The following is a 24,299-nucleotide window of genomic DNA, read 5'->3' on the forward strand; positions in this document are numbered from 1 at the left end:
GCATTTGGATAGGAATTGTTCCAACTCAGTTGAAAATAAACTGGAGTAACAGCTAATAAAAGGAAACCTTTCCTGTTTCTTCCGAGTAGACTAACACCAGCCATGGATTAACACTGCTAGGAATTTATTGTAGCTTCCTGAATTGGCTACATATTTCTTAACCTTGATATTTACTTGTAACATCAACAGAACTGACACTGATGAAATTTAGAGGTTTCTTTCTTTTTCTCAGTAGTAAGTTGTATGCTGAAGCTAAGATCTGAAATCCCTGATTGCATGCTATATTATGTTTTCATATAATCATATGTACACTGTCATTAAATATTCAGCAATTTTATATTATTATACACAGTACATTTTTATGCTCGGAAGTTTGGCCAGTTGCATAAAATACTCTCTTAAATGTATATATTAGATCATTTGGTTTTCTTAAATGCTGTCATTTCCTCCGGAAATGGGTGCTGCTGGAAATAGTCTTCAAAGTCTTATATTTAAACTTGTTCCCATCTTTCTGACACAGATTTATTTTGGGAGGGAGAGGCAGGCCTAGGGCTTGAGAAGGACAGGAGGGGGCAGTCCTCATTACATGATGCTCCTGGAACTAGACATCAGCCTAATTAACCCCAAACTTTAAATTCACGTTAACCCTTCCATTATGTTATAGCTTGTTTGTTTTCAAGCATGCTTCTAAGACAGCCTGTGATCTCTATCCTCAGCAAGTACTTTTGCAACATTATGTTTGTTTCCTGAAACATAGATGCTGTTACAGTATCTGTAACACAGGCTTTGAGTATTCAGTGATTTCTACCCATAAACAAACATGTATCACTTAGTCTAACGTTTTCTTTCCTCAGTCTGGTCACAATTCTATTTTGCTGTCCTCAATTAATCTATCCTCATGAATCCAGCAGTTAATACTCTATGTTCCACTCAATGCTTTCCATTAATTTCAAAATTACCCCAATTCCACAGGTTTTGTGAAAAATAATTAAAAACCTTGCTTAATTTATTCTTTCATCAGGCACATCAAAGCCCTGTTATACTACCAGAACTTCTTTTTATATAATTTTGATTATGTTAACCTAAAAATGAATATGCTTAGATGTTAACATGCTCTGTATTGCTGTCTTTTCCATTTACTGCTGATTCATCTGCTTCCACATAAACTGTGTATTTTTTGCAATATTTCTGCCACAAAATATAGCAGATGATGTCTAACCATACCTGGTCACTTTCAAGCTTTTTTGGCGACATGTTGCAGCACAGAATTCAACATTCATCCTCTTCCCATCATTCTTCCCAGTCAAAAATTAACATTCATGTCTGTGTTGCACAGTTTGTAGTGATCAGACACCTGGTGTTTTATGCACCTTAGTGACAGACACAACGCCAAGATCTGTGTGATCACATATACAACAGCTGTAAGTATTATCTGACATATCTACTAACATTTTTTCTATTCTCTTTTCTTTGCTGATGCATGCACAAATCTTCCTTGACTGATTTTAAGAAGTCATGGTTGATGCTTTTATTCTCATATGACAGTGAAATATATCAGATAACCACAAGGATATAGATGAGCAGTAAAATAACCACAGCACAGAAATAAAAGAAGTGAATACATGTTCTCCAATGCAGAGGAGAAAGAGACTCTGAGGTCATTCAACAAGGTCAGAAGTATCAAATTATTAACAGATATCCAGTGAACCAGCAACTGGTGTGTCTGTCTCTGTAATTAGCTCCTGGGTACACATCTTTCCAGAACCCTTGAGATATTAGGGAAGCTGCTGCTGTGAGATTATAAACCTGCATAGGAAGGAAAGGTTCTATTAGAGAAGAGATGAATCAGTGACATGCTATGTTACATCACTGGTGCCTCAGATCTGGGAGACTTGAATGTTCTTGGCTTAGTATTAGGTAGCACAGAGCACAAGAGGAAGTAAAGATATGAATATTTACTAAACAGAAATTATAAAATTCTCAATCATGCTGAAAAGGCAAATGTTCTATGAACAGAAGATTCTGTATAAAAGGGGATAAAAACCCACAGTTCATCAATGTCATATGAGAATGTAAGAGCACTACTTCCTTAGGCATAAACAGATTAAAAATCCAGAGCTTGAACTCAAAAGTTCTTAGCAAACTGGCTGGTGGTGCTTCTGCATTAACACTCAATTTAGAAAGTCTCAAAATGCTGAAAGTATCATAGTATGCAAAGAAAGAGAATATTTGCTTGACATTTAAAAAAGGGTAAAAGGGGAGCCAAATGATATGCCAGATCCTGATCACAATCTTGAAGAAAATAATGGGAATATTGTATTATGTTTGACTAATTAACAACAGAAATATGGATAAAAACACAATGTTTCATGGAATAAAAATTTCTTTTAAACCCACCTTAATCTTTGGAGACTATAATGGTGTTGTCCACATGAACATATCCTCCAGATCCTAGACTCTTTGCGGTCTTCCCATCCCCTAAAGTTGCAACAAACCATCAATTTAAAACCCCACCTGCAGTTGGTGATTTTAGGGACTTACTCCACCAGCTTTCCAAATATGGCAAAGAAATTGCTTCTGAGATCTTTTGGGCTAAACCTATATGAAAACACATTCTTGATTACTTTGTGAATTTTCTTTTTAACGGCATTTATTAGGTCATTTGTTGGTATTGCATTCTTTATGATCCACTGTCTGGTACAGATATTAAAGAACATGTTATGTCTCCAGGGAATAGATCAGGAAGTGTTAAGGTAGCAAGCTCCTGCCTTTCACAATGATATTCAGAAGCTTTTCATGTAATAGAAACAAATAATAAACTCATGTCCTTTGATAGGGACCTTCCAGCTCTGTTCATGGACAGCGGGTTTCAGAAGCATACAGACTTTGCATTTTCTGTTTCCTAATTTTATAAGAGAATTCTTTGTCATCATATCAGAAACAATTTGATCTGACCACTGACATTTATGTTCTCTTGTTTACACTCTGTGCCAGACACAGGTTACTAATAGGTGTCCAATGGATTCTAATACCAGGGAAATGCTGCTCATATAACCTTACAAACAACTAATTTCCTACAGGTGCCCAATATATTTTCCCCAGTAACTTGCTTCATCCTACTTTTCCCTTATAACACAAGTATTTCAACTTTCAGCTTAATTTTCCAGTTAACATATCTGATTTACAAGCTGTATAAGAGCTTGTAGTCTTGTGGTTTTCCTTCATCAGAAAGCACTGTATTTCTCAAATTATATTTTTATATGAGACTATGAATACAGGATTTTTTTGCTAAACTTCAACTAGCAGTATGCCTACCAGCAGTACCCTGGCAGCAGCTATGTGGAGCAGCACAGATTCCATCCTCCATAATTTCTCTGCAATACCGCCAGGAAAATATGGAAGCACTGCCACAAGCCTCCTCTCAGTATCTGCCAAATTCCTTTCCAGAAGGAGAGGCTCCAACTGCTCCATGCCAAAACTTAGCTTTCATAGGCATAAATTGTTAAAATGTAGGATGCACAAGAATACTGGTAAGAGATTAAACTATGTCTTACCATAAATTGTCCAGCAAATACATGAGAGTGGGATTTATAACTTCAGGCACCTACTACTTGGGTGTTAACACTAAGCTAGTTCATAGAGAAGACTGACTTAAACTACTCACTTCTGAATGGCTCACGTTAGACCAAAGGACCTCTATTGTCAGTGCCATGCAGTGAATGGATTTGTCACACATTCACTGCATACCTCTTAACACGTGTTAAGAACCTCTGACATGACAATAAAAGACAGATGCCTGAAAAAGCCCCTCAATGGCTAAACTAGGTTGCAGGAAAGTACAAGACTAAAAACTGAATCTTCTGTTAATATCCCTTGCATTCTTCATGATCAAGACCACAGATTAAATTCCCAACACTTGTTACCTGGGGTATCATCTGTTAGTGTCCAGACTACTGTAAGAAGAGGGAAGAAGAGCTTACAATCCTGCTCATCCTTTGATGTCTCCTGTAAGTTCTTCAGGATCACGTTCTATTCTTTTACTCCTTGTATTCCCCTCCCCCACAAAAAGAGTCAGGACGTCGGAAAGGGAGAGGATGTTTATATTATATTGTGAAGAACTTTGGCATCAACTAGTAACTTTGAAGAATAATCCTGAAGATAAAAGATACAGATGAAGGGCTAGAACCCGTCAAGCAGTGGCATGGCATAAAAAGAATGGTTTACAAAAAAATGGATCTCTAGGGAGTAATTTGAAGTTAAAAAAAGATTTCTACATGCAGCCCAGGGAAATGCAGAATTTTATCAGCACTGGCACAGTCCCCAGCAAAGAAATGAGCAAATGTGGAAGAAAAAGAGCTCTCATAATGTCCATTCAACTGTGACTAGGCTAACTGCAGTGAAAAGTGTTTCCACTTAATCTGCACTGACCCCTAACCACCTAATGCCGAGGACATTCCTGCTTATTGAATGGAAATAAGAGAACAGAAATCATGTCAAGGAGGAGACAAACCTGTATCATGAGACCCAGTCATGACAATTAACAAAGAGACATAAAAAAGCAATTGTTAAGTACATGTGCATAAGCTGAAAATCAGAAGAGAGTCAGAATAAAGACTCCATGCATCAGACATCTCTTGATTTCTGAAGGAACACTGCAAGGTAGGCTATGACTAAACCAAAATACGCAAATTGAGAAGGAGGGTGTAAAGATACAATGAAAGAAGAGTGAGAGGAGCTGTTTGAAGTTCAACAAGAATTACTAATTTTCCAATTTTATTTGTACGTAAAAGCATGTACTTAATTAGAGGTGCAAATGAAACAATGTAAGACATGCAAACAATATACCTCTCAAACAAGAGGACAGATCACAATTTTTAAATCCCAACCCAATGCTTGGCAAAGTAAGAATGGATTTTTTTTCTTTAATGACAGAAATTATCTTAGCACCACGGCCCGCCACTTCAGCCATTCTCCAGAAGTGGGCATGTTTACATGAATTATAATTAAGAAACTGGAAGAATATTTTGCACAGTCCAGCACAACTAATGAAAAAAAGCACCATGGATAAATTACAGACCATGTCACATTTGTCTTAAGTGCCACAGATTTAACTGCAAGAGAGAGGTAGAAAAAGATACTTGAAAGGCAACAAATAACTAAAAACACCAGAAAGCAATGACCATAGGGCAAAAAGAGATATGAGGATGAACTATTAGTTGGCAGTTTTGTATCATCACAATAGACACTTTCAGAAGTAGAGAGCAGAGATCAGTGCACCCAAAGTATTTAGACAGCTCCACATGGTCATAATGTGCCACAGCCCAAAAGGGAAAAAGATGAGCTGAGCAGAGTGTAACAAAGGGAAGTGCCAGGGTACACAAGCTGCCCAAGGCCGTGCTGCTGTGTCCTTGGACACAAGTGCACTGCATGCAGGAGAGCAGGCCCATGCACAGCTACAGAAATCAGTGGCAAAAGGTGGCAACTACAGGAAAACCAAGCTACGGGTAACCTCAGACTCAGCAGTGCAGGCAAAGCTGAGGACAAGGACATGCTGGGGCAGGCAGACACCAGTTCCAGTCCAAGGAGGTCAAAAAATTAAGAACGTAAAGGAAAAGAAAGATGAATATGTCAAGGAAGGACATCAGAGACCAAGAAGGCCCTTCTCAACAGCAACAGGACAAGAAGTACAGAAAGGGGTAGATGGCCATTGTCAATGAGAGGCCTGGCAGGCTATAGGGCGTAGTACTTATGAGGTTGGTGAAACCACTTTTGGCAAGAGAAACTGTGAACTAGCAGGGACCTGGAGAAAAAAAGGTAAGACTTGGAGTAGTCATCAGGAAATCAATCTGTGCAGACAGGGCTGGGATGTTAATGTGAGTCTCGGCACCAATATAAACAGTCCTCTTAATAGTGAGACAGTTTAATAAGCATGGAGTCCTGATGGTATGCTGAACATTAAAAAGAGGGATGGTTTCATTGTCCACTGCTTCAGAAAGTCAAGCCTGAGGAAAGTGAGTCTGAGCAGTCTCCTAAGATCTGTACAGCTCTCTTATGGAAAATATTAGGACAAAGCTCATTCGCACCACTCAAAGCATTTACCATCTGAAAGATGACTCTCCAGTATGAGTGTCTTCACTCACAGCCAGTACAATGAAAGAGGTGCAGAATCTTTTTTCAAACTGCAATTGGAATTACTGCTGTGAGCAATGAACTTTGTGTAACAGAATTCAAGTGGGTGGGACAGCCCTGGAATTCAGAACTTCCTCAAAGATCTAAAAGTCAGGGATGACTTAGACTACCTTATTGTTTTTTGGCAAACTATTTCCTTATTTTTAAAGGCACTTCTGTAATTTGTGCCAAGACCTGAACTTTTTTTTTTGATCCAAAAAAGTCACCCTTGTGTTGAAAAAATAAGACAGCTTTTGCTCATGGCCTAAAACAAAATAACCAAGATGCATGGATTGTACCACTCTGTTTTTGGTAGGAAACTGACTCTGCAAACAGAAAAGCAATCACCTGTATTTCAGTTTTATCATTTGTTTTCCCCTAGTAAAGAAATGTAGAAGGCAGTGAAGATGATAAGCCAGATGTTTCCACTGCTCTCTGAACATACAAAACAAAAGACAGATAGTTGTGTTGTAAATAATGACTAGGACTGAAAGCATCCCTTACATTTCATTTTATTTTTGGCTTCCAAGACAGTAAGGTGTGGTTTAGGGAGGGAAATGTGATTTAGAGACTAAATCTTTGGGCTACAATATCACACTTCTGACTGAAATGCAGCTAAGCAGGGATATTTCCTATAAAGGCTTTTACTTTATTTCTGACACAAAATCCTTGAATATAATGAGCTCCTCCTTTTCTTTAAAGGAGCCCTTCAGAATCAGTCCCAAAACAAAAACAGTGAAGTTGAGAATGTCTATCCTGCCAAGGAAGAGGACCTCAGATTACTGTCTCTCATTACTGCAAGGGTGAGCTTAAGGGTTTGACACCTTTATGAATTACTCAAGAGGCTGGCACAGCCAACAATATTGTGGCTATTCTGATACTTTTAACACCCATGAACTGCTTTGAAAATATCCTCCAGTTCTTACATTCAGATGGTTTCATGGAAGGGAATGAGTAGTAGAAAATCCAAATGGCTGATAGGTCATAGACAACACAAGCACTGATCTGATCCATTTTAAGACAAGGGGGTCTCTGTCCTTCATTGCTTTCAATGATGTTTCAGTTTATCTCAAGCTTCATCATGGAGATGAGAATGTCACAAAAAACCCACCACCTCAGTGAGAAATCAGTGCAATAATATAACAAAACAAGAGAAACCAGAATGGGTGTCTGCAAAGAAACAAAGATTCTTGGAAAAATTTCTGACTTCCTTTCAGACCATGGGTAATTTGATTAAACACTAATGAAAAAAGTAGTGCCTGAAAGAAAATGACTGGGGACAGTCCTGAGCTATTTAATTTACAGGCAGTAAGGAAACATAATCGGATGCATTTCTGGATATATCTAGAAAGTGCTTATTTGCATGAGAAACAAGAACATAAAACCCACTAGATACAAACAGAACACATAAATATTGAATTCTCTGGATATCTCATATCAAGCTCTTAGGTTTGTGCAAGAGAAAATAAAACTGTATTCTATTAGAGTGAATCCATGAAACACTGTGACTGCTGGAGGCCAGACCACTTTCACAACCACTTACCTTGTGATGTACTAAGTTCTTTTGGGTTCACGAGAAGAGCGCTCAGTCTCTGGAGGTGATAGGAGAGGAAACGGTAGGAGATCATCAGCTCCTTTCAGCTTTAGCCAGGCTTTTATCAGAGAATTATGAAGGATATTATATATTCCAGTAGAGTGTCCCTAAAGATCAATGTCTGACTACTGCTGGCCTAGGGCTGCCAGTTTCCTCACTGGCAAAGGTTTAGTCCAGAGCTGTCCATGCAAGGGAGAAAAATGAGATTTCTATTCTTCAGTCCTCAAATGAACAACATAAGAGCAGCAGACAGCCTTTGTTCTTTGCTCCCAGGACACCAGCCAGCACAATGAGGAAAACAAACAACATGAGGTCAAGAGTTTGTGCAGTTTCCTTCTCTGTTCATCCTCATTAAAAGCCTGAATCACAAGTCCTAAAGTTAACCTGCCCCCAGTGCAGTATATCAACATGGAGTCCTTAATAACAGACTTAAGTCCTTTACTCACAGCAGAACATAGTTTATAAGAGTTAACACAGACACTGCTTGAAAGGCTCTTTAATTCCACACAATTCCTACATTTCCAGTGCACACTTTTCTGATATCCAGAAAGGCACTACCAGACCAAGGATGGGTTTCTTGATTTATGCCCACCAAATGCAGCACACCAGTCAGTTTCTGTACATTTAGACCACACGTAGACTACTCATCCAGCGTATAATTTAACCTTTTCAGTTCTAAACAGCCTGAAATTGTAGCTGTAATTGGCAGATTATAATCTATAGGAAAAGATCAAATACATATTTGAGTAGTACTGTTTTTTTCTGTGTATGTTTGTCAAGTGTTCTCATTGCCCACTTGGTACTCAACTAGATATCTTCCCAACAGAGGAGAGAGTCTTCAATAGAACTTCTTCCAGATCTCTCACAGAGTCACACATTTCAAAACATCCTTTCTGTACCAGCTTCTCCTGAAAAAGCCTCAACATCTCTGGGTCAGGAAGTTGCAAATGACACTGTAAATACCAGAAGAGTCCCAAGAACTTCCAAGAATCCCTGTTGCCACAATAGCCAGTTACCTGGTATTGCAATAAAAGCTATTGCTTCTTTGCAACCAGAGTACAAACCTCACTTTATTTACAGTAATGAGGTGTGACAGAGCACAACATATGCGCTCTAAGTCAAGAGTAAATAGTATATTCTTTTGGAAGCACATGTTGATGCCTTGCAAGACAAGAAAGACATTGAGGTGCTGAAGCATGTCCAGAGAAGGGCAATGGAGCTGGTGAAGGCTCTGAAGCAAAAGTCTTACAAGGAGAGGCTGAGGTAGCTGGGGTTTTAGCCTGGAGGAGGCTGAGGGGAGACCTTATCTCTGTCTACAACTACCTGAAAAGAGATTCTAGTCAGGTGGGGTTGGCCTCTTCTGATAGATAACAAGTGACAGGACAAGAAAATATGTCCTCAAGTTGTGCCAGGGGAAGTTTAGACTGGACATTAGGAAAGTTTCTTTGCTGAAAGGGTGGAACAGGCTGCACAGGAAAGTGGTGGAATCACCGTCTGTGAAAGTGTTCAAATGATGTGTAGATTTGGCACTCATGGACATGGTTTAGTGGTAGACTTAGCAGTGCTGGATTAACAACTGGATTCAAAGATATTTTCCAATCTAAATAATTCTGTGATTCTATTTGCATTGCCTTCTGTTGCAAGTAAGTGGTTTGTGCTGTTTAAAAAATCAGAGTTAAATCTTTTGGCAAAAAGCAAGTTTTCATATGAATTTGTAACTTTTAACAGAGTTCAGTGACAAGCTTCACTCTATTACTTACGAAATGAATGAAACAAAAAAAAGGAAAATCAAATCAAATTTATAAACACAAAAGATAAGGGTGCAGAAGAGTTTAGCAGCACTTAATCATTAACTGATTTAACAATTATAAAGTAATCAATTCAATAGGGTTTACAATAATTGTAAGAGTGACTTAATTATAAGTTTACATTAACAACATTCATACATAATCAAGGCACACACATGGACACAGGCAAAGAAATGTATACATCTATATTTATATGTGTTCCTCCACAAAGGGAGTAATTCCATCTCATGTTAGAAAAAACTGCTGCATACCCTGCCCTATGTCATAACCATATTTGAAAAATCCAAGCTAGAATCTGTTACCTTATCCTCCTATATCTCGGTATTTTTGGATGTCTGGGTAGAAGTAGTTTTTGTTGGGACACTGAATATCTACTTCACTGTCTTCTACCCTCAGAGCCTTCTGAGAGAAGACTAGCTTTTGAAGTTACTCTCAGGGATGGTGGGAAGCCAGCTCCATTCCCAGGACACTACAAAGACAGGCCTCATTGGTACAACCTTGTGAAGGAGCAGGCTGAAGCATGCAGGGCACAGGGAGGCCTGCACCTGGCTTTGAAGGCAGTCATGGACACTGCTGTATCTGCACACCAACATGTTGAGGGCACACAGTGCAGTGCCCAGGCTTGTGTGTCTGAAGAGAGTGCCATTGCTGTGCCAGTGAAGGTGGACAAACACCTTCCCCTCCTATTAGCTCCCCAGCCTTGCAGCTCTAGAGTCAAACACCTTTCCAACATCTCTCTCACAGCCTCAGCTAGAAATTGTTGACAGCTTCCAAGGTAGGGACCACAGCTTTGCCAGCAAGTACTCCAGCAGCATGTGGAGTCTGCCAGTGCCAGATGAGACTCCCAAATGTGCTTCCTAGTACCTGAGCCTCTCAATGCCAGCTGGACTCCAGAAGAGGAAAGCAGTCAAACAAACACTCAGAGGTGGAATGTGAAACTGAGCACAAGTTTAAGCAGTGTATTAAACAGTTTGTCAGCCAAGATTTCAAATGCCTTCTCTGCATCATGGCACCTTCTGCTCCTGTGAGGAACTCCTGGCTCCAAAGCACACAGAGCCAGAGTAATGTGTGCTCTATTTTGCATACGCTTGTTCCTTCCTCTTTGTGCATCTGCGAATCTGGGCTTTGAAAGTAAAAGCATAGAGTCATGAGGTGATTGTTTTGCATTTTCTTAAAGCTCATGCCAGGTACAAGTAAGAAAATGAGATAAACAAGCTGTGTACTTCTTACAAGACCTAAAGATGCCAGTGCATCCTTCACTGAGATCAGCATGCCAGGTACTGCTATCCACTGTGTCTAAGGGTTACCAAGACACATGCAAAAGAGCAAGACAAACATCAGGGATAATAAAGTGCAGGGAATTGGGAATGCTTTGCACAGCACACAAAATAGCCAGAAAGGTTCCAAAACCCATAAAACTGAATTTGACTTTGGAAAACTGATAACAGAACACAGCACTGTCAAAATGATAAGGCAGAGTGAGAAAGAGAACTTGGTTAGTGTATTTTAGTAGCATTCACAAAATTTCTTCAAATAGCATAAGCATTTGGTTGCACGGAGAAAACAAACACCAGCAATTACACACATCTCCTCCCTTCTCTTTCCTCATAAGATGAAACCATACTCTGAAAATTGACTCAGTGTCACAAATGACAAAGCTGGCATGAAGAATATCAACCAGGTCACCAGAGAAAAAAAAGGCATTTTGCATCTATGCATCAGTGCTGTGCCTTCTCAGGAGCAGATAAGGATACTTTATGGAAGAATAATACCAATGTACACCTTTTAAGGAAAACACTTTTGTCCCTCTACCAACAGAAAAGCCAATGCTGTTAGAAAACTTAATCAATAACCCAACATTCAATGTGAAAGAGTAATTTTTTTTTCAAAGCAAATTTCCACTGAAATGGAGTTATAGAGTCTTCTTAATTATATTTTACTATAAAATGGAAAAAAAATCCGTAATGCTGTGCACTGGATCTAATTGAAGGAACTAGAACATATACTGCTTTATATCTCACCACATCTGAATAAGGGAGATAAAATAGGTAAATTAGGACAAGGATTACAGCACCAAGGCTCAGGAATCTTCCTGAAATCATAGGGAAAACTTATGGCTGAAAACTAGCCCTAGAAAATCTGACTCTCAATCCCATATTGTAAGAAAGGTATGCAAAGAGAGCTGAAAGATTGCATTGCCTAACTTAGATAAACGTTAAAAGAAAAAAATTGATTTAATTTGTACATTTACTTTTAGTAGTATGTTAGGTTGACTGAAAGAATGACAAATGTCTCCAGTGCTGCCAGTGCTTATAATTTTACTCTGAATTCAGTTCTCTACAGTGTTTTTCTTAAACATGCACTTTCTGGAGCCATGTAATGACATGAAAATTACAGCAACAAAAATGACTTAATAGTTACCCAGGATAGCAAACACAAACTGGAAAGACTCAGAAACCAGATGGCTCATAAATATGTTTAATTTGATGATTTTTAACCCTATCTGTGAAACCTGAGCTTGGAGAATTTAAAAACCAGGAAAATGGTGCTTGCTATACGTTTTCCCTTTGCAAATCTCAGAAACACTATGCAAAGGTGCTTTAGCCAGCTCTAATTCCTACCCCTATGTGTATTAGTGTCACAAAGAATGAAAAGACACACTGAAGAATAATCTTACGTGTAGCTGATGTTTCTTTAAAAGCTCATGGGAGCACTTTGTGTATACTAGAGAGTATGAAATATTTTGTGCACAAAATTTAAGCCAGGGTTCAAAACTTTTTTTACTGTCTACCTTTAAGATGACAAAGGTAAACCCCCACTCTTCACCTTCAGAACAGATTCAGTCCTATCCGTAAATGTTTAAGAGCACCTCCTCTTAAGAACACTCCGTAAATGGTAGGGGTCAAAGTTGAAAACAGACTATTTTACCTGAAGGGCTAAAGGGGAGACTTGAACACCATACAACATCATGGTGTATCTCTTATTCCTCAGCATCATAGCATCAATGATAGGACTCAGACTATCAGCCCAAATTTGTCCTCTAAAACTGTTACAAGTTCTGTTAACTATATGCAAAAACACTAATAGGTTCCAAAAATAAGAAACTGTCAAAAGCAGAACTAAATGACAGCTAAACCAAATATTTTTTAGTTAGTACAATGGGATCGTAGGTGTTTTCACAGTAGTACAAATTCATAAGGCAGTTGCCAACTCACTGATTCCAAGCTGACAAGGCTGGTGTTGAGCACTTTCCCTTGCAGAGATTGGAAAGCAGGCATCCCTAAGCTAGATCAGAGTGTATTCACATAGTCTGAATTCAGGTGTCTAATCCTACAGGCTGGTTTCACAAGATAATTGTTTCAGTGACTGTTGGGAGAAATTTAGAAAAAACCCAGCAGACTAAGTGTTTCCCAGAACAATTCCTTCTGCCCCAGCTGGCCTTCCTTTTGACCCCACTCTGAGACTGATCCCCTTCTTGTCCTTTCGACCCCACTCTGAGACTGATCCCCTTCTTGTCCTTGTGCAGCAATCACCATATCCTCAGTTGTACTGAACACAAGCTGAAAAGGGTCACATCATAACTGAAACATTAAAATGATGTACAAACCAAGAAAGCTAGCTTTTATTCTAGATCATCGCAAAGCATCCCTGCAGTACGACTGACAGCTGAGATGAGACCATGCTACTACTTGGGGGTTGCCTAGAGAGGTTGAGAGGGGCATACAAGCTGGAGACACAAGCTAAACATCACCCAGATATTGACCTCCATGTTCACTCTGTCTCAAGAGCCCTAAGAAACCAGCAGAAGAATCAGCACTTCTATCTCTGAAATTCTGCACTTAATTGTGTGCTGGTTTTGGCTGGGGCAGAGTTAATTTTCTTCACAGCAGCTGGTAGGGGCTGTATTTTGGATAGGTGCTGAATACAGGGTTGATAATATAGAGATGGGTTTGGTTTTTGCTGAGCGGGACTTACAGAGTAGAAGCCTTTTCTGCTTTCCATGCTGCCACAGAGGTGAGGGGACTGGGAGTGCACGGGAGGAGACACAGCCAGGGCAGGTGACCGCAGCTGACCAAAGGGATATTCCAGACCATATGGCATCATGTTCAGCATATAAAGTGGGAGGAAGAAAAAGTAAGTGGAAGATGTTTGGAGTGATGATGTTTTTCTTCCCAAGCAAGCCTTACATGTTATGGGGCCCTGCTCTCCTGGAGATGGGTGACCACCTGTCTGCCTACGGGAAGCAGTGCACAAATTCTTTGTTTTGTTTTGTTTGTGTGCACAGCTTTTGTTTTCCTGTCAATCTGTCTTTATCCCACCCATGAGTTTTCTGACTTTCACCCTTCTGATTCTCCCCCCACTCTGACTGGTAGGGAAGTGAGTGAATGGCTGCATGGGACATTTTTGCTGGGTGGGAATAAAGTTCAACAACTTGATATAAGTTTCCCCTCACCTTTCTCAGTGGAAGAATATTAATAATAGTATTAATTGGGATGTTGCTTCTCATCAATCCTTTTTTTTGCAGCCACAAAGCAATTCCTACCAATAATAAAATAACTTCTCCAGCTTACTCTACATATTTCTTAGTACAAAAAAGAATGTAATTTCTTTTGAAATTTAATTGAAAAATTATTGGCTAGATTTACCAAAGGTGATAACCCATGCACCCACATGCAGCACAAATCCCTGAACAATGGTAATCTCTACATAAAATAGGTAATTAAAATATTATCACACAAAATAACAAGCAACCCCCGAGTAGTGTACAGTTTTGGATAACTGTATCCACTGAGGGAAGACGACATGTTTAAAGCAAAGAGGTTTTCCATTTATTTTTCCTTCCATTAATTTTCACACATACATACATATATGTGTGTGTATATATATATACACACATATATATATGCATGCAGGAAGGCACATAAGAGAGGAAAAAAATTCTGTGGGAATCAAAAATACGAAGGTAAGAAATAAAAAACCTATGCCCTTTCCAAAATTTTGCAAATGAAAAATGAAAACAGCTTTTGGAAGGGAAGCTAAATATTTGAGTCTCATCAGACTAACCTAGCACAGCCCTAAATGAGGTGAAAAGAGCTAGATTTGCATATATCTCCCAGTTTTATGTGCCTCTGAATAGCTGGAACACAAGCCCTTTTAACACAGCTAAATAAACCCCAGCTTGGTTTACTCACCTTGTTTTTCTTATAGTTAATTCACAAGTTTATTTTTGCAAATTTTACTAACTTTTGTCTCTAGGTCTGCAACAGACTGACAAACACAATGTCAAACTCTGGGAAAGTTTAAACTCTTCTAAGAACCTGATAGATCTTGAAGGGCCACAAGGTATGTGGGACTTCAGGAAAGCTGAAAAAAGTTAGTGATAGTGATTACTACGCTATCAGGGCTTAAAAGATTCATAAAGTCCAGTGTCCCACTAAGCTCTAGGCTGAACCGTTTGCCTGCATGGGGTTAAAGAAAGCTTCCTTCAGAGGTTTTAAATACTATTTGGGTTCCTGCTGTGATTATAAACACAGAAAATACTCCTGTTGTGAACTACATACTTTAAAAGCGTTACTCATGTGAAGAGATCTGAACTCCAGCACAGTACACATCAAAATGCCACAGAGAAAACTCTGAAAACATGCTAAAACCATGGAAATTTTAAGCAGTCATGCTTTTCTGAGATTCTGTTTGCTGAAGTCAAAGTAATAAATAAGTCTTTAATCACTCAGAGCTTGGTAGGAAAAAAAATATAAACAGAAAATACTTGGAAAATCTAAACTGCAGTTAAATATAACAACAGAAACAGAAAATTAAAAAAAAAATATCATGACATCCAAGTTATTAAAAGTGCCTAAGCATAATCATCCATGCCCCTTACATTGTCTAAAATATTAGTGAAGGCACATGGATCTGCAAAACCACCAAATTAGTTATTGAGAAGAAAAGCCATTTTTCAGTTCTGTTCCAGAGTGAATTCAGCTTTGCCTGAGGTTGCTTGAGTTCAGGCTGACAGCTGCTAACCCTTCTTTTGGTAATCCAAAACCACACTGGCTGGGCTCCTCATCTCCATTGGAACAGAATTCCTTCATCCTGCTTCACCACCCAGCCTTGGCCACCTCCTATCCTCTCTGTGCATCCCCAGAGTTTCCTCCTGCCTCCCTAAGGCCAGGAGAGCAGAGCAGATATTGTAAGGCAGAGCTACAAGGGGGAAAGTGCAAGGGCTGAGTTTACCCTCAGCATATAGAAAAAGGGCTTGGTCCCAGCTGCAGAGCCACTCAAAATAGCCCTGCACCACTGCAGGGAAGCAGGTGCTTCCAAAAGCACCTCTGATGTGAAAATTGTGATTCCAGCAAACTGTGACTCTGAACCAGTAACTGGTCTGGTTCCATTCTCATTGAAGTTCCAATGTGATGGTCAGTTCTGCTTCAAGGCAGGAAAATCTTGCAGTTGGGTTTTCTACTGGCTCCTGAATAACACAAAAACTCTTCACCAGAACAATATAGGAATAGTTTCTTCTCACCTCCTGTACTTAATTCTGTGCAACAGAACACCATCACATCCTTCCATGTCACTTCCTACTGTCACATTCAGTTACTTTATAACTCCTATATTTTTAATATATAAATATGTATCACCACAAACATAGACACAGAGGAGAGGTGTGGATGCTCTAACTCCAGAAAGTTTGGCTGTTTATGCCCTCAAACACATGCTGTGCTACAAACTGGGAAAAAAAAACCTAACTGAGCAATTGAAATACATGAATAAATGCATCATTCTTGGCTGATAAGCCAAATCTTATGGGATTTCAGATACCAATTAACTGAAAATCTGTGATGCCGTATTAAAAGACAGAGTTCTCCAATTAGGGCAAAAGTTCATCTGAATTGCAAGGATAAATCTGTGCTTTTTGAAAAGACTTCAGCATTTAATTCTATAATTCTATATTATAATTCCATATTTCACTCTCATTCTTGACTAACTCTGATGAGGCTGCTGTACAATAGATTTTTTAATTCAATCAGTGCCGATGCCAGGGATGTTTATACCTTCACAGAGAATAGAATAGTTCAGTTGGAAGGGATCTACAACAATAATATAGTCAAAATAATTAAAATAAACAAAAAGCCAACTGGAAATCTTAAGAATTTTTACACCAACAAGTGGAGAATTGTGTAAAGTCTCATGTTTTTACAGCCAGCTTTGTGTTAAAGAAAACATATAGAAGACCAACCCGAAATTCTCCTAAAAAGGTAACATTTGGCCCGTGACTCTACAACTCATTGAAATTCTTAGCTCTTTATTTACTCAGTACATATGGCAGAGTTGCTTTTTCTAGGTGAAGACAATTGGAATGTCACCTCTGATTCCTTTTATGTCATGTCCCTCTGTTTCCATTTCTCCTTATGGGTCCAGCTGTGTTGGTATGACACAACTGGGAGAAAGCACATGGAGCTACAGCACCTTGAGGAAAGCTCTTGGAAACAGCACACCTGAGGGAAGCAGAATGCTTCAGTGATACCCTGCCACTTGTTTGGGAGCTGTAATCCTCTAAGCACTGCAGAGGTCCGAGGAGGTCCTGACACGGCATTTACTGAATCATGAAGGTTCTACACCTTGACTTCCCTCTTGTGCATGCAGCACAAAAAGTCAGGAACCTGACATTCCCCAGGCACAAGCCCTCCATAACCTTGTGGTGCTGAACAACTCACAACCTGAAACAAAAGCTCTACATGTTCCTCCTGCCCACCAGCGTGACCTGTCACCACTGACCTAAGGGACCTGCTGTCCCTACACACTCAGAGCACATCAGTCAGCTACAAGTCACCCCTCACCACCAAACACTACAATTCACCCCTTTTCCAAGCTGGCCTGCTCTGCTACCTGCCATGGATTTCACCTTTGTGCATGCTGTTAGCAGGCTACATCAAAGCACTGGGTTTGTTACATGCCGGTAGAGGAGAAAGGCAGAGGAGCAATTATAATGGAATGGGAGGAAGAGGAATTGTAAGAGGAAGGACTGATGCTGAGAGGCAGGAAAAGACTATAAGCCTGATCCAATTAATTAACATAATTAATGTCATTATTTTCCTCCTCTGATTTAAGGATTCAATACAGGAATCATGCTTACTTGTAGGAGTCTCAGATAAAAGTCTCCAGATACAGAAGACAAGATGTTGCATGGCTGTAACTGTATTCCCATAGATATCCATCATATTATGTTAACTATGAACTCTGTGGGTTCCTTCCTCTCCATTTATTTCTGGAAGGAGCTCACCTGCCTCTCCTCTGTTTCTTCTTTTACTAAAGACTTGTAAAAAGTTATTTTTGTTTCTTTTATTTCTGAGTAATTTGATCCAATACCAAGCTACAAACAGTGTGCATGTAGAGTAAAGAGCATCAACCCAAGGACAACCACCTGCATGCACAAATCTAAGTACAAACTGGAACATGGTATTATAAGATAACTGGGAAGTTTTAATACAGGATTTTCCAAGTCATTGGCAAGCCAAAAGAAATTTTAAAAAAATCAGAACAAATAAAAACCTGTCGCAGGTTAACCTAAAAATCTTCTGAATCAAAAGTTTTATAAAATCGCAAAGACACACCCATTTCAGGGAGTGCGGGACTAGAACAGTTAATGTAAAAACTAAGCATGTGATATTAAATCATATTTTATGCTTCTTAAATAAATATGCCAGATTTCTGAATGCAAGGCTTTTCTGAGCAAAAGTTTGAAATTAAAAAAATTTAAACATGTAGGTTTGTTTGAATGTCTCAGTATGAACTAACTGGTACACACAAAAAACAAATGACCAAATGTAACAGCTCAAAGCCTAGAGCACTTTATGAAGCACCTTAGTGTCAAACATCAGCAGTCTTCATAAAATTAATTCAAGGTGAAAATTTCTCTCTGCTCTTGTCACAGATATCGCTGATGCATTTCTACACACCAGCACAGCCAGCATGAGCTCCCTCATATATACAAGCAGGCTGAAGACAGGGACCCTCCTGTGGATCTGTTTGGGACTCCAGGGAGTAGGAGAATGCTTTTGAAACTTCACTGGAGTGAGGCATCCTTTCTCTGACTTTAATCCTATGGGCTAATTACAATTTATGTAGCTACATAGCATGGATAGAAAGATGGATTTATTCTATGGCTGCTCATAAGACATTGACTTCAGCTCTAAAGTAACACTACACATGACTCACTATCTGTTGTCATCTTATTGCAAAAGTTCCATACCTTCTGGGCAATTCCTTCTTCTTCACAGCACAGCCAACAAACTCCAGCCCCCTTCACAGCACAACGAACAAACTCCAACTCTCTTCTCACTTAGCTAACCCGCTCTTTTGTAGGACTCGTCTTCTTATTGGACACAGCTGTGGCCTATTAAGGGCATGCCTGTTCCTAATCTTTGGTGATTAGTACAGCTGCAACTCCTCAGGTGTGAGGTTACCTTCTGCACTATCTTTATTTTCTTACATTCTATCCTTCCACAACTATCTGATTTTTACCTCCTCCAACTTAGTCCTCCCTCCTGATGCAGTTTAGAAATCACTGTTGTTTCTCTGCATGTGCTCCTTTACTGTGGGATTCCCATAAATTTATCATATCCTTTTCCACTGTATTTCAAAGAGTCCATAACTTTGTAATGTCTGTAACTTAAAAAGAACTGTCTTGTTTTCCTTTCAAGGCATTCACCCCATATTTGACTTTCAGTGACAGCCATAGTGCCTTGAATTGGATATTCAGACTAGGCACAGTATATGGAGACATGCTGTCATTTGCACAATAAAGGACTGTGGATAGAATTCCTAAGACAAATTTCAAGGATCATTCGATGTTCTGGTTGGAACCATTTAAGTGAAATCACTACTGTACCTGTGTGCTACTTTACCTGAGCAGAGATAGGGACAAGAAGAAGAAAATAAGAAAAAAGTTCTTCAATGAAGAGACAAAAGTGAACACAGGGTCTCATCCCTTCCAATGCTTGGCATGCTCTCCTCCAACAAAGGGATACACAAAGCTCTAAAGGTTTGTGTAAGTGAAATAGATGCACTGGTTTATCTTAAGCTGGCTTACAACAAAATAAGGTACTCCTGTATCTTCCTGTACAATGTGGACTGACTAAACTTAAGCCATTTTATACTCCTTCTACAAAACAGGCAAACTCAGTCCAGAGAGGTATATAAATCCAGAGAGAGAAACAAAATGTTTGGGGCTTCTGAAAACCGGTAGTTAGACAAATGCACGCACCCAGGAATGAGGTGTTCTTCATTGCCATGCTGATATACCATTCCACAAACAAAAGAGAAGCTGACTGTCTTACTCCTAAACCTGCCATCAACCTTCCTATGCTTCTCTGCCTCAGAAAGGATTCAGCAAAACCCAAAACCATAACTATTCACCGGGCTGAAATTGAACCTAAGTTACCCTATTCTGTGATGGCTGCACTGCAAGTGTTGGAAGGGACTGCAAAGAAATCCTGTCAAAGTGCCTCTACCAATATTATCTCATGGACTGTGGTTATACTCAATAGCTACACTCTGAGCAATGACATAAACATGACCACACATTTGGAAAGGTGTTTGAGGTTTGCTCAGGATGTATGCTGTGCTGTAATTTTGCAGATAGTTGGCTCTCCACATTCAAAGGCAAGACTATGACATCTAGCCAAGCACAGCCTGGTTTCTCACAGAGCAGAAAAGGACTGACCTACCCACCCCTTACCAAGCTCAAGCAATCAAAAGAATATAGTCCAATATGAAAGTTCAAAGTAATACTGGTGCTTAAAATGAAAAGGAAATTCTCCCAGACATTCATCTGGTGGCTTTTATCACCTTCTTCCCAACCACCTCCTGAGACCTGAGGCTAGTGTGCAACCTCAGCCTCAAAAAGATTGTGAAGTTGCTTTGACATTGAACAATGTATACCTGTGGATTAAGTATTTTCCTGTTTTTGTTACCTTTGGTTTGGTGCTTCTTTTTCTGAGGGTTTTTTCCTGCTATTGTTCTCTACAACTTTCTGAATTTTCTCATAGTGTCTTAATTTTTGCACCAAGAGGAACTTGCAACATTCTCCAGTGTTTCCATGTGCCAAAAATTGTTGGTGGATAGAAACTCTGAAATCATCCTTTTATTATAGAGCTCATTAGAAATATGTATGCCAGCCAGGAAAATAAAAGAGTGAGAAGAAGACCTGCAAAATCCTTCATCACTTAGATCTTGGACTTTCCAAATAAAGAAGGAAATGTAAAGCCACTCCAGTAAAAATTGTGCAGTGGAAATACAAGTGGTTTTTAAACTAATAGACTATAGAGTCTGAGAGCTGACTACAATAGCCCCCATAGTGAGGCAAGCAACCTCCATGTGAAGATTATGACAGCAGCTACATAGTTAAATGCTCATGCATTGAAATCTCCTTGAGAGATTGAGATTATTTTTGGCAGAAGTTTGGACAGAGATTGTAAAATGTACGTTTATTTTCATTTAGCTCTTTACTTACTCTCTCTGTAACACACCCTTTTAAAAATCTCTTTCCTAATACAGACATGCTTCATATCACAGACTTGGATATGCAGCAAATATAATTATTATTCCTTACATTAACATTTCTTGTATGTTGAAAGCCACTCCACCAAAAGCACTGGAAAGATACTCAGCAATTCTTGATGAGACCACATGCCATGAAAGCTGAGGTAGGGACATACAGATCTGCTTGCATGAGGTACACTTGTCCTGGGACCCTTCGACAGTAAAACAACCTCCTTCCTCCCAACAGAAATAAAGGCCAGAAAAAGCCTGGACTCAAAAACTCTGTGCTATGCCTTGACATGCAATTGTAAATAGAAATAAATTATAAAACCTGCTTAGAAACTGACGTCGCAGTGTGTCTGCATATAAAAGTAAATATATACAAGTTCATCATTTAGCCAGAGAGAGGAAGTGCACTGCTAGCTGCAGCACCCAACAACCTGTTTGCCTTTCTTCCTTTCCTGCCTGGAAGTTACACGAGTTACATTTCTCTGTTACACTGAGAAATACAAAGTGTATCCTGGTCCTGTCTAAGGGTCACGTTGTAGTCACTGTATCTACACTGGGGGTACTACTGTAACTGCAGCTCTCTGAGAAGTTCAGCGTGTCCTGATAGAGGCATTTCTTTCCTAATATTCATAACAAATTTTCTTGCCGCTGTACACATCAAGTACATGTGTCCCACTCCTACCTTTTTCTCCCATCATTGGTCGCATGCATACTGCCACCCCCCAACTTCTCTCCTATTCCTGCAGCTTCCCTCCTAATATCCCTCTTCTTCTCTCCTACTGTCACTTCTTTTCTTTTGTTGTACTTCAGAACCAAAGCTGACAGTGACAAGCAGAGCAGCACAAAGATTCCTTTCAAAACTTAGCCTGAGAACCACTTTCTAGGTGGGAGCTCATAAGTCCCCCTTTCATAGTCCCAGTACTTACTCCTCTCTTTATCCATGTCCCTCATCTCTCTGCTTAGACAAAGCATCCTCTCCAAAGTGCACCTTTTCCTGTAAGCAACCTCCACTGCTCCTGGAGCATTACTCTTATCCCCCTCTCCAAAACAGCCTCTAAGAAAACAATCCTGCAGCCAGAGAAGCAAAATGGTCCTGGGGTATAGCTGTTAGCTTCATGCCAAACCCTTGTACAGTGACTGCCTGCATCCAGCCTCAGAGCCTCGAGAGCAGCAGCTTTTCTAAAACTACAGATTGCCTATTCGTTTCAGTGAACAAAATTTACTTACAATCAAGATTTATTTTCCTCCATGTCACCCGCTTCACATATGTTTCATGCCAGCACTTTCAAACCCCAACCCTCCTTTTTTCCCTACTGCTCTGAAAATAATGATTTTCTGGTTTTAAACGTAAAAGAGAAGGGGCAATGAAATAAGTCTGAGTCTCTGGGTAGAAGATAGACTTTGCAAAATAAGGAGATGAGAGGGATGAAAAATAAGTTCCTTACCCACTGCAGTGACCCACAGCAGCAGCTGTGGTAGCCGGTTCATGGCTCTGCGGGGTGCGGGCTGGTCCCACCCGGGTGCGCGGCTGTGGAGGGGACGTGCCAGGCTCTTCCTGCGGGCTCCGCTGGAGCTCTGAGACCGGGCTCGGGCTCCTGCTGCCTTGGAGGAAAATTCCCACCTCCTGCTCGGGAAGGCTCGTATGGGTCCTAGAGCCACCCTCTCTTCCTTGCCTCCTCCTCCTCCCGTTTTGCATACCGTTCCTGCACGATCAGCAAATTCACAAGGCAGTTGCTTCAGACACGAACACATCCATCTATAAATTCTGAGGCATTAGTATTCATCAGGATAAGATGAATTCATAATCTAACTGGGTCGTTCCCCTCTCTCCGTCTTCCCTTGCAGCTGGCCCAATGACACACACGAGACTCATGCATCCCCCCCGGACTTGCTCACCTCATATTTAAGATGATAGAGAGGATTCCCACGGCCTGGAAGTGTGTTCACCGACTGCCCTGAAAGAGAAATTGGACCTATATACACAACCTAGATTCCCACCTTTCTTCCCCTAGGGTCACTTATAACCTCTTAGCTCCCGAGCAAGACAGCCCCTGTTGGAGACACACAGTGAGGACACGCAGCACAGCCAAGTGTGGGCTCTCTCCTTGCGAGCTTGGGCATTTGCTCTTTAAACACTTCACTCCAAACTCCGTTTTCTTCAGGACCATCAGCATTTCAACTGCACTAGTTCATTCCACCTTCAATCTCTTTGCAGGTGTGTCTTTCCTTCATGGGGAGTTTATTCTAAAATTGATGTTCTTTTTATAATCAGAATGCATTCTTTATGACTAAGTCTCCAGGTGGATACTTTTACGCTTAAATAGGGATGCTTTAGTCCAAATTAGCATAATTCATTGTGGTTGTTGTGAATTTAACAGGTAGTACCTGAGTCTTGAATAAAATACCATTCAAAATTGTAGGAACTGGAGAGATTTGGAGCTGACCTGAGTTAAAGCCCTTATATGTCTGGTGGGGCTGGCACTTACAAGGCAGAAGCGTGCATTCCATGTTTAATTCTGGTTCACAGAATAGACTAAAAATGTAATTAATTTACTTAACTTTCTCTGGGTCTTCCTACCAATATCTATGCAGCCCTAAAGGGTAGATTTTATTTTTGTATCTTAATAATTTATCTGGATCTAGAAAATTGGTTTTTGTTCAGCAACATATTGCTACTTTCAGCAGATTTAGAGAAACATATTTTTAACACAACCTGGATGATTTGGAAGCAAACATCATTCTGAGGCTTTCCTCTATGGCCACATCAATTACAAAAGTATGGTAGCAAGAGGACAGACATTATTAGTTGCTTACTAGTTAAATTTATATAAAATGTCTCCTAAGCAAAGTAACAGACCAAGACCAGAAATAAAAAATAAAAGAAAAGAAAAGAAAAAAAAGAGGGGGGGGGAGAGAGAGAGAGAGAAAAAAAAAGCTGCCAGCTTTCCATCTCTTCATAAATAAATATCTTGGCTGAAGCTCTGGGATTACAAAGCAGATATTTTTTACTCCCAATTGGTAAAAAGTAGGGGCACCTCAGGAAATTTCCATACTTACCTAAATCCTCCCATGAACAGAAATGTAAACAGTCTGCATCTTCAAGGAACTCATAGCAGCAGCAGCAGACACTGTTTCTGTTAATACTGTTTTAAGGAAATTTGTATTTTCCATGGTTATGG

The 24,299-nt window shown here is 39.8% G+C and overlaps 1 protein-coding gene across 3 annotated transcripts in view; it reads right to left on the reverse strand.

The window, feature by feature from the left end:
• LTK (leukocyte receptor tyrosine kinase) overlaps positions 1–22,769 on the reverse strand; it is a 95,041-nt gene extending 72,272 nt beyond the window's left edge. For 2 of the 3 annotated variants that reach the window (XM_077180172.1, XM_077180171.1), the window contains exon 1: positions 22,566–22,769. Coding sequence is in view for 1 of the 3 variants with exons in the window: in XM_077180171.1 (XP_077036286.1) it covers positions 22,566–22,608 (43 nt within the window). In the remaining 2 variants the exon portion in view is untranslated. The remainder of the gene's footprint in view (positions 1–22,565) is intronic. The other variant, XM_054635358.2, reaches the window with a different exon arrangement.
• Between the last annotated feature and the right edge of the window lie 1,530 nt (positions 22,770–24,299).

Source organism: Agelaius phoeniceus, chromosome 6 (assembly GCF_051311805.1).
Source record: "Agelaius phoeniceus isolate bAgePho1 chromosome 6, bAgePho1.hap1, whole genome shotgun sequence".
Lineage (NCBI taxonomy): Eukaryota > Metazoa > Chordata > Aves > Passeriformes > Icteridae > Agelaius > Agelaius phoeniceus.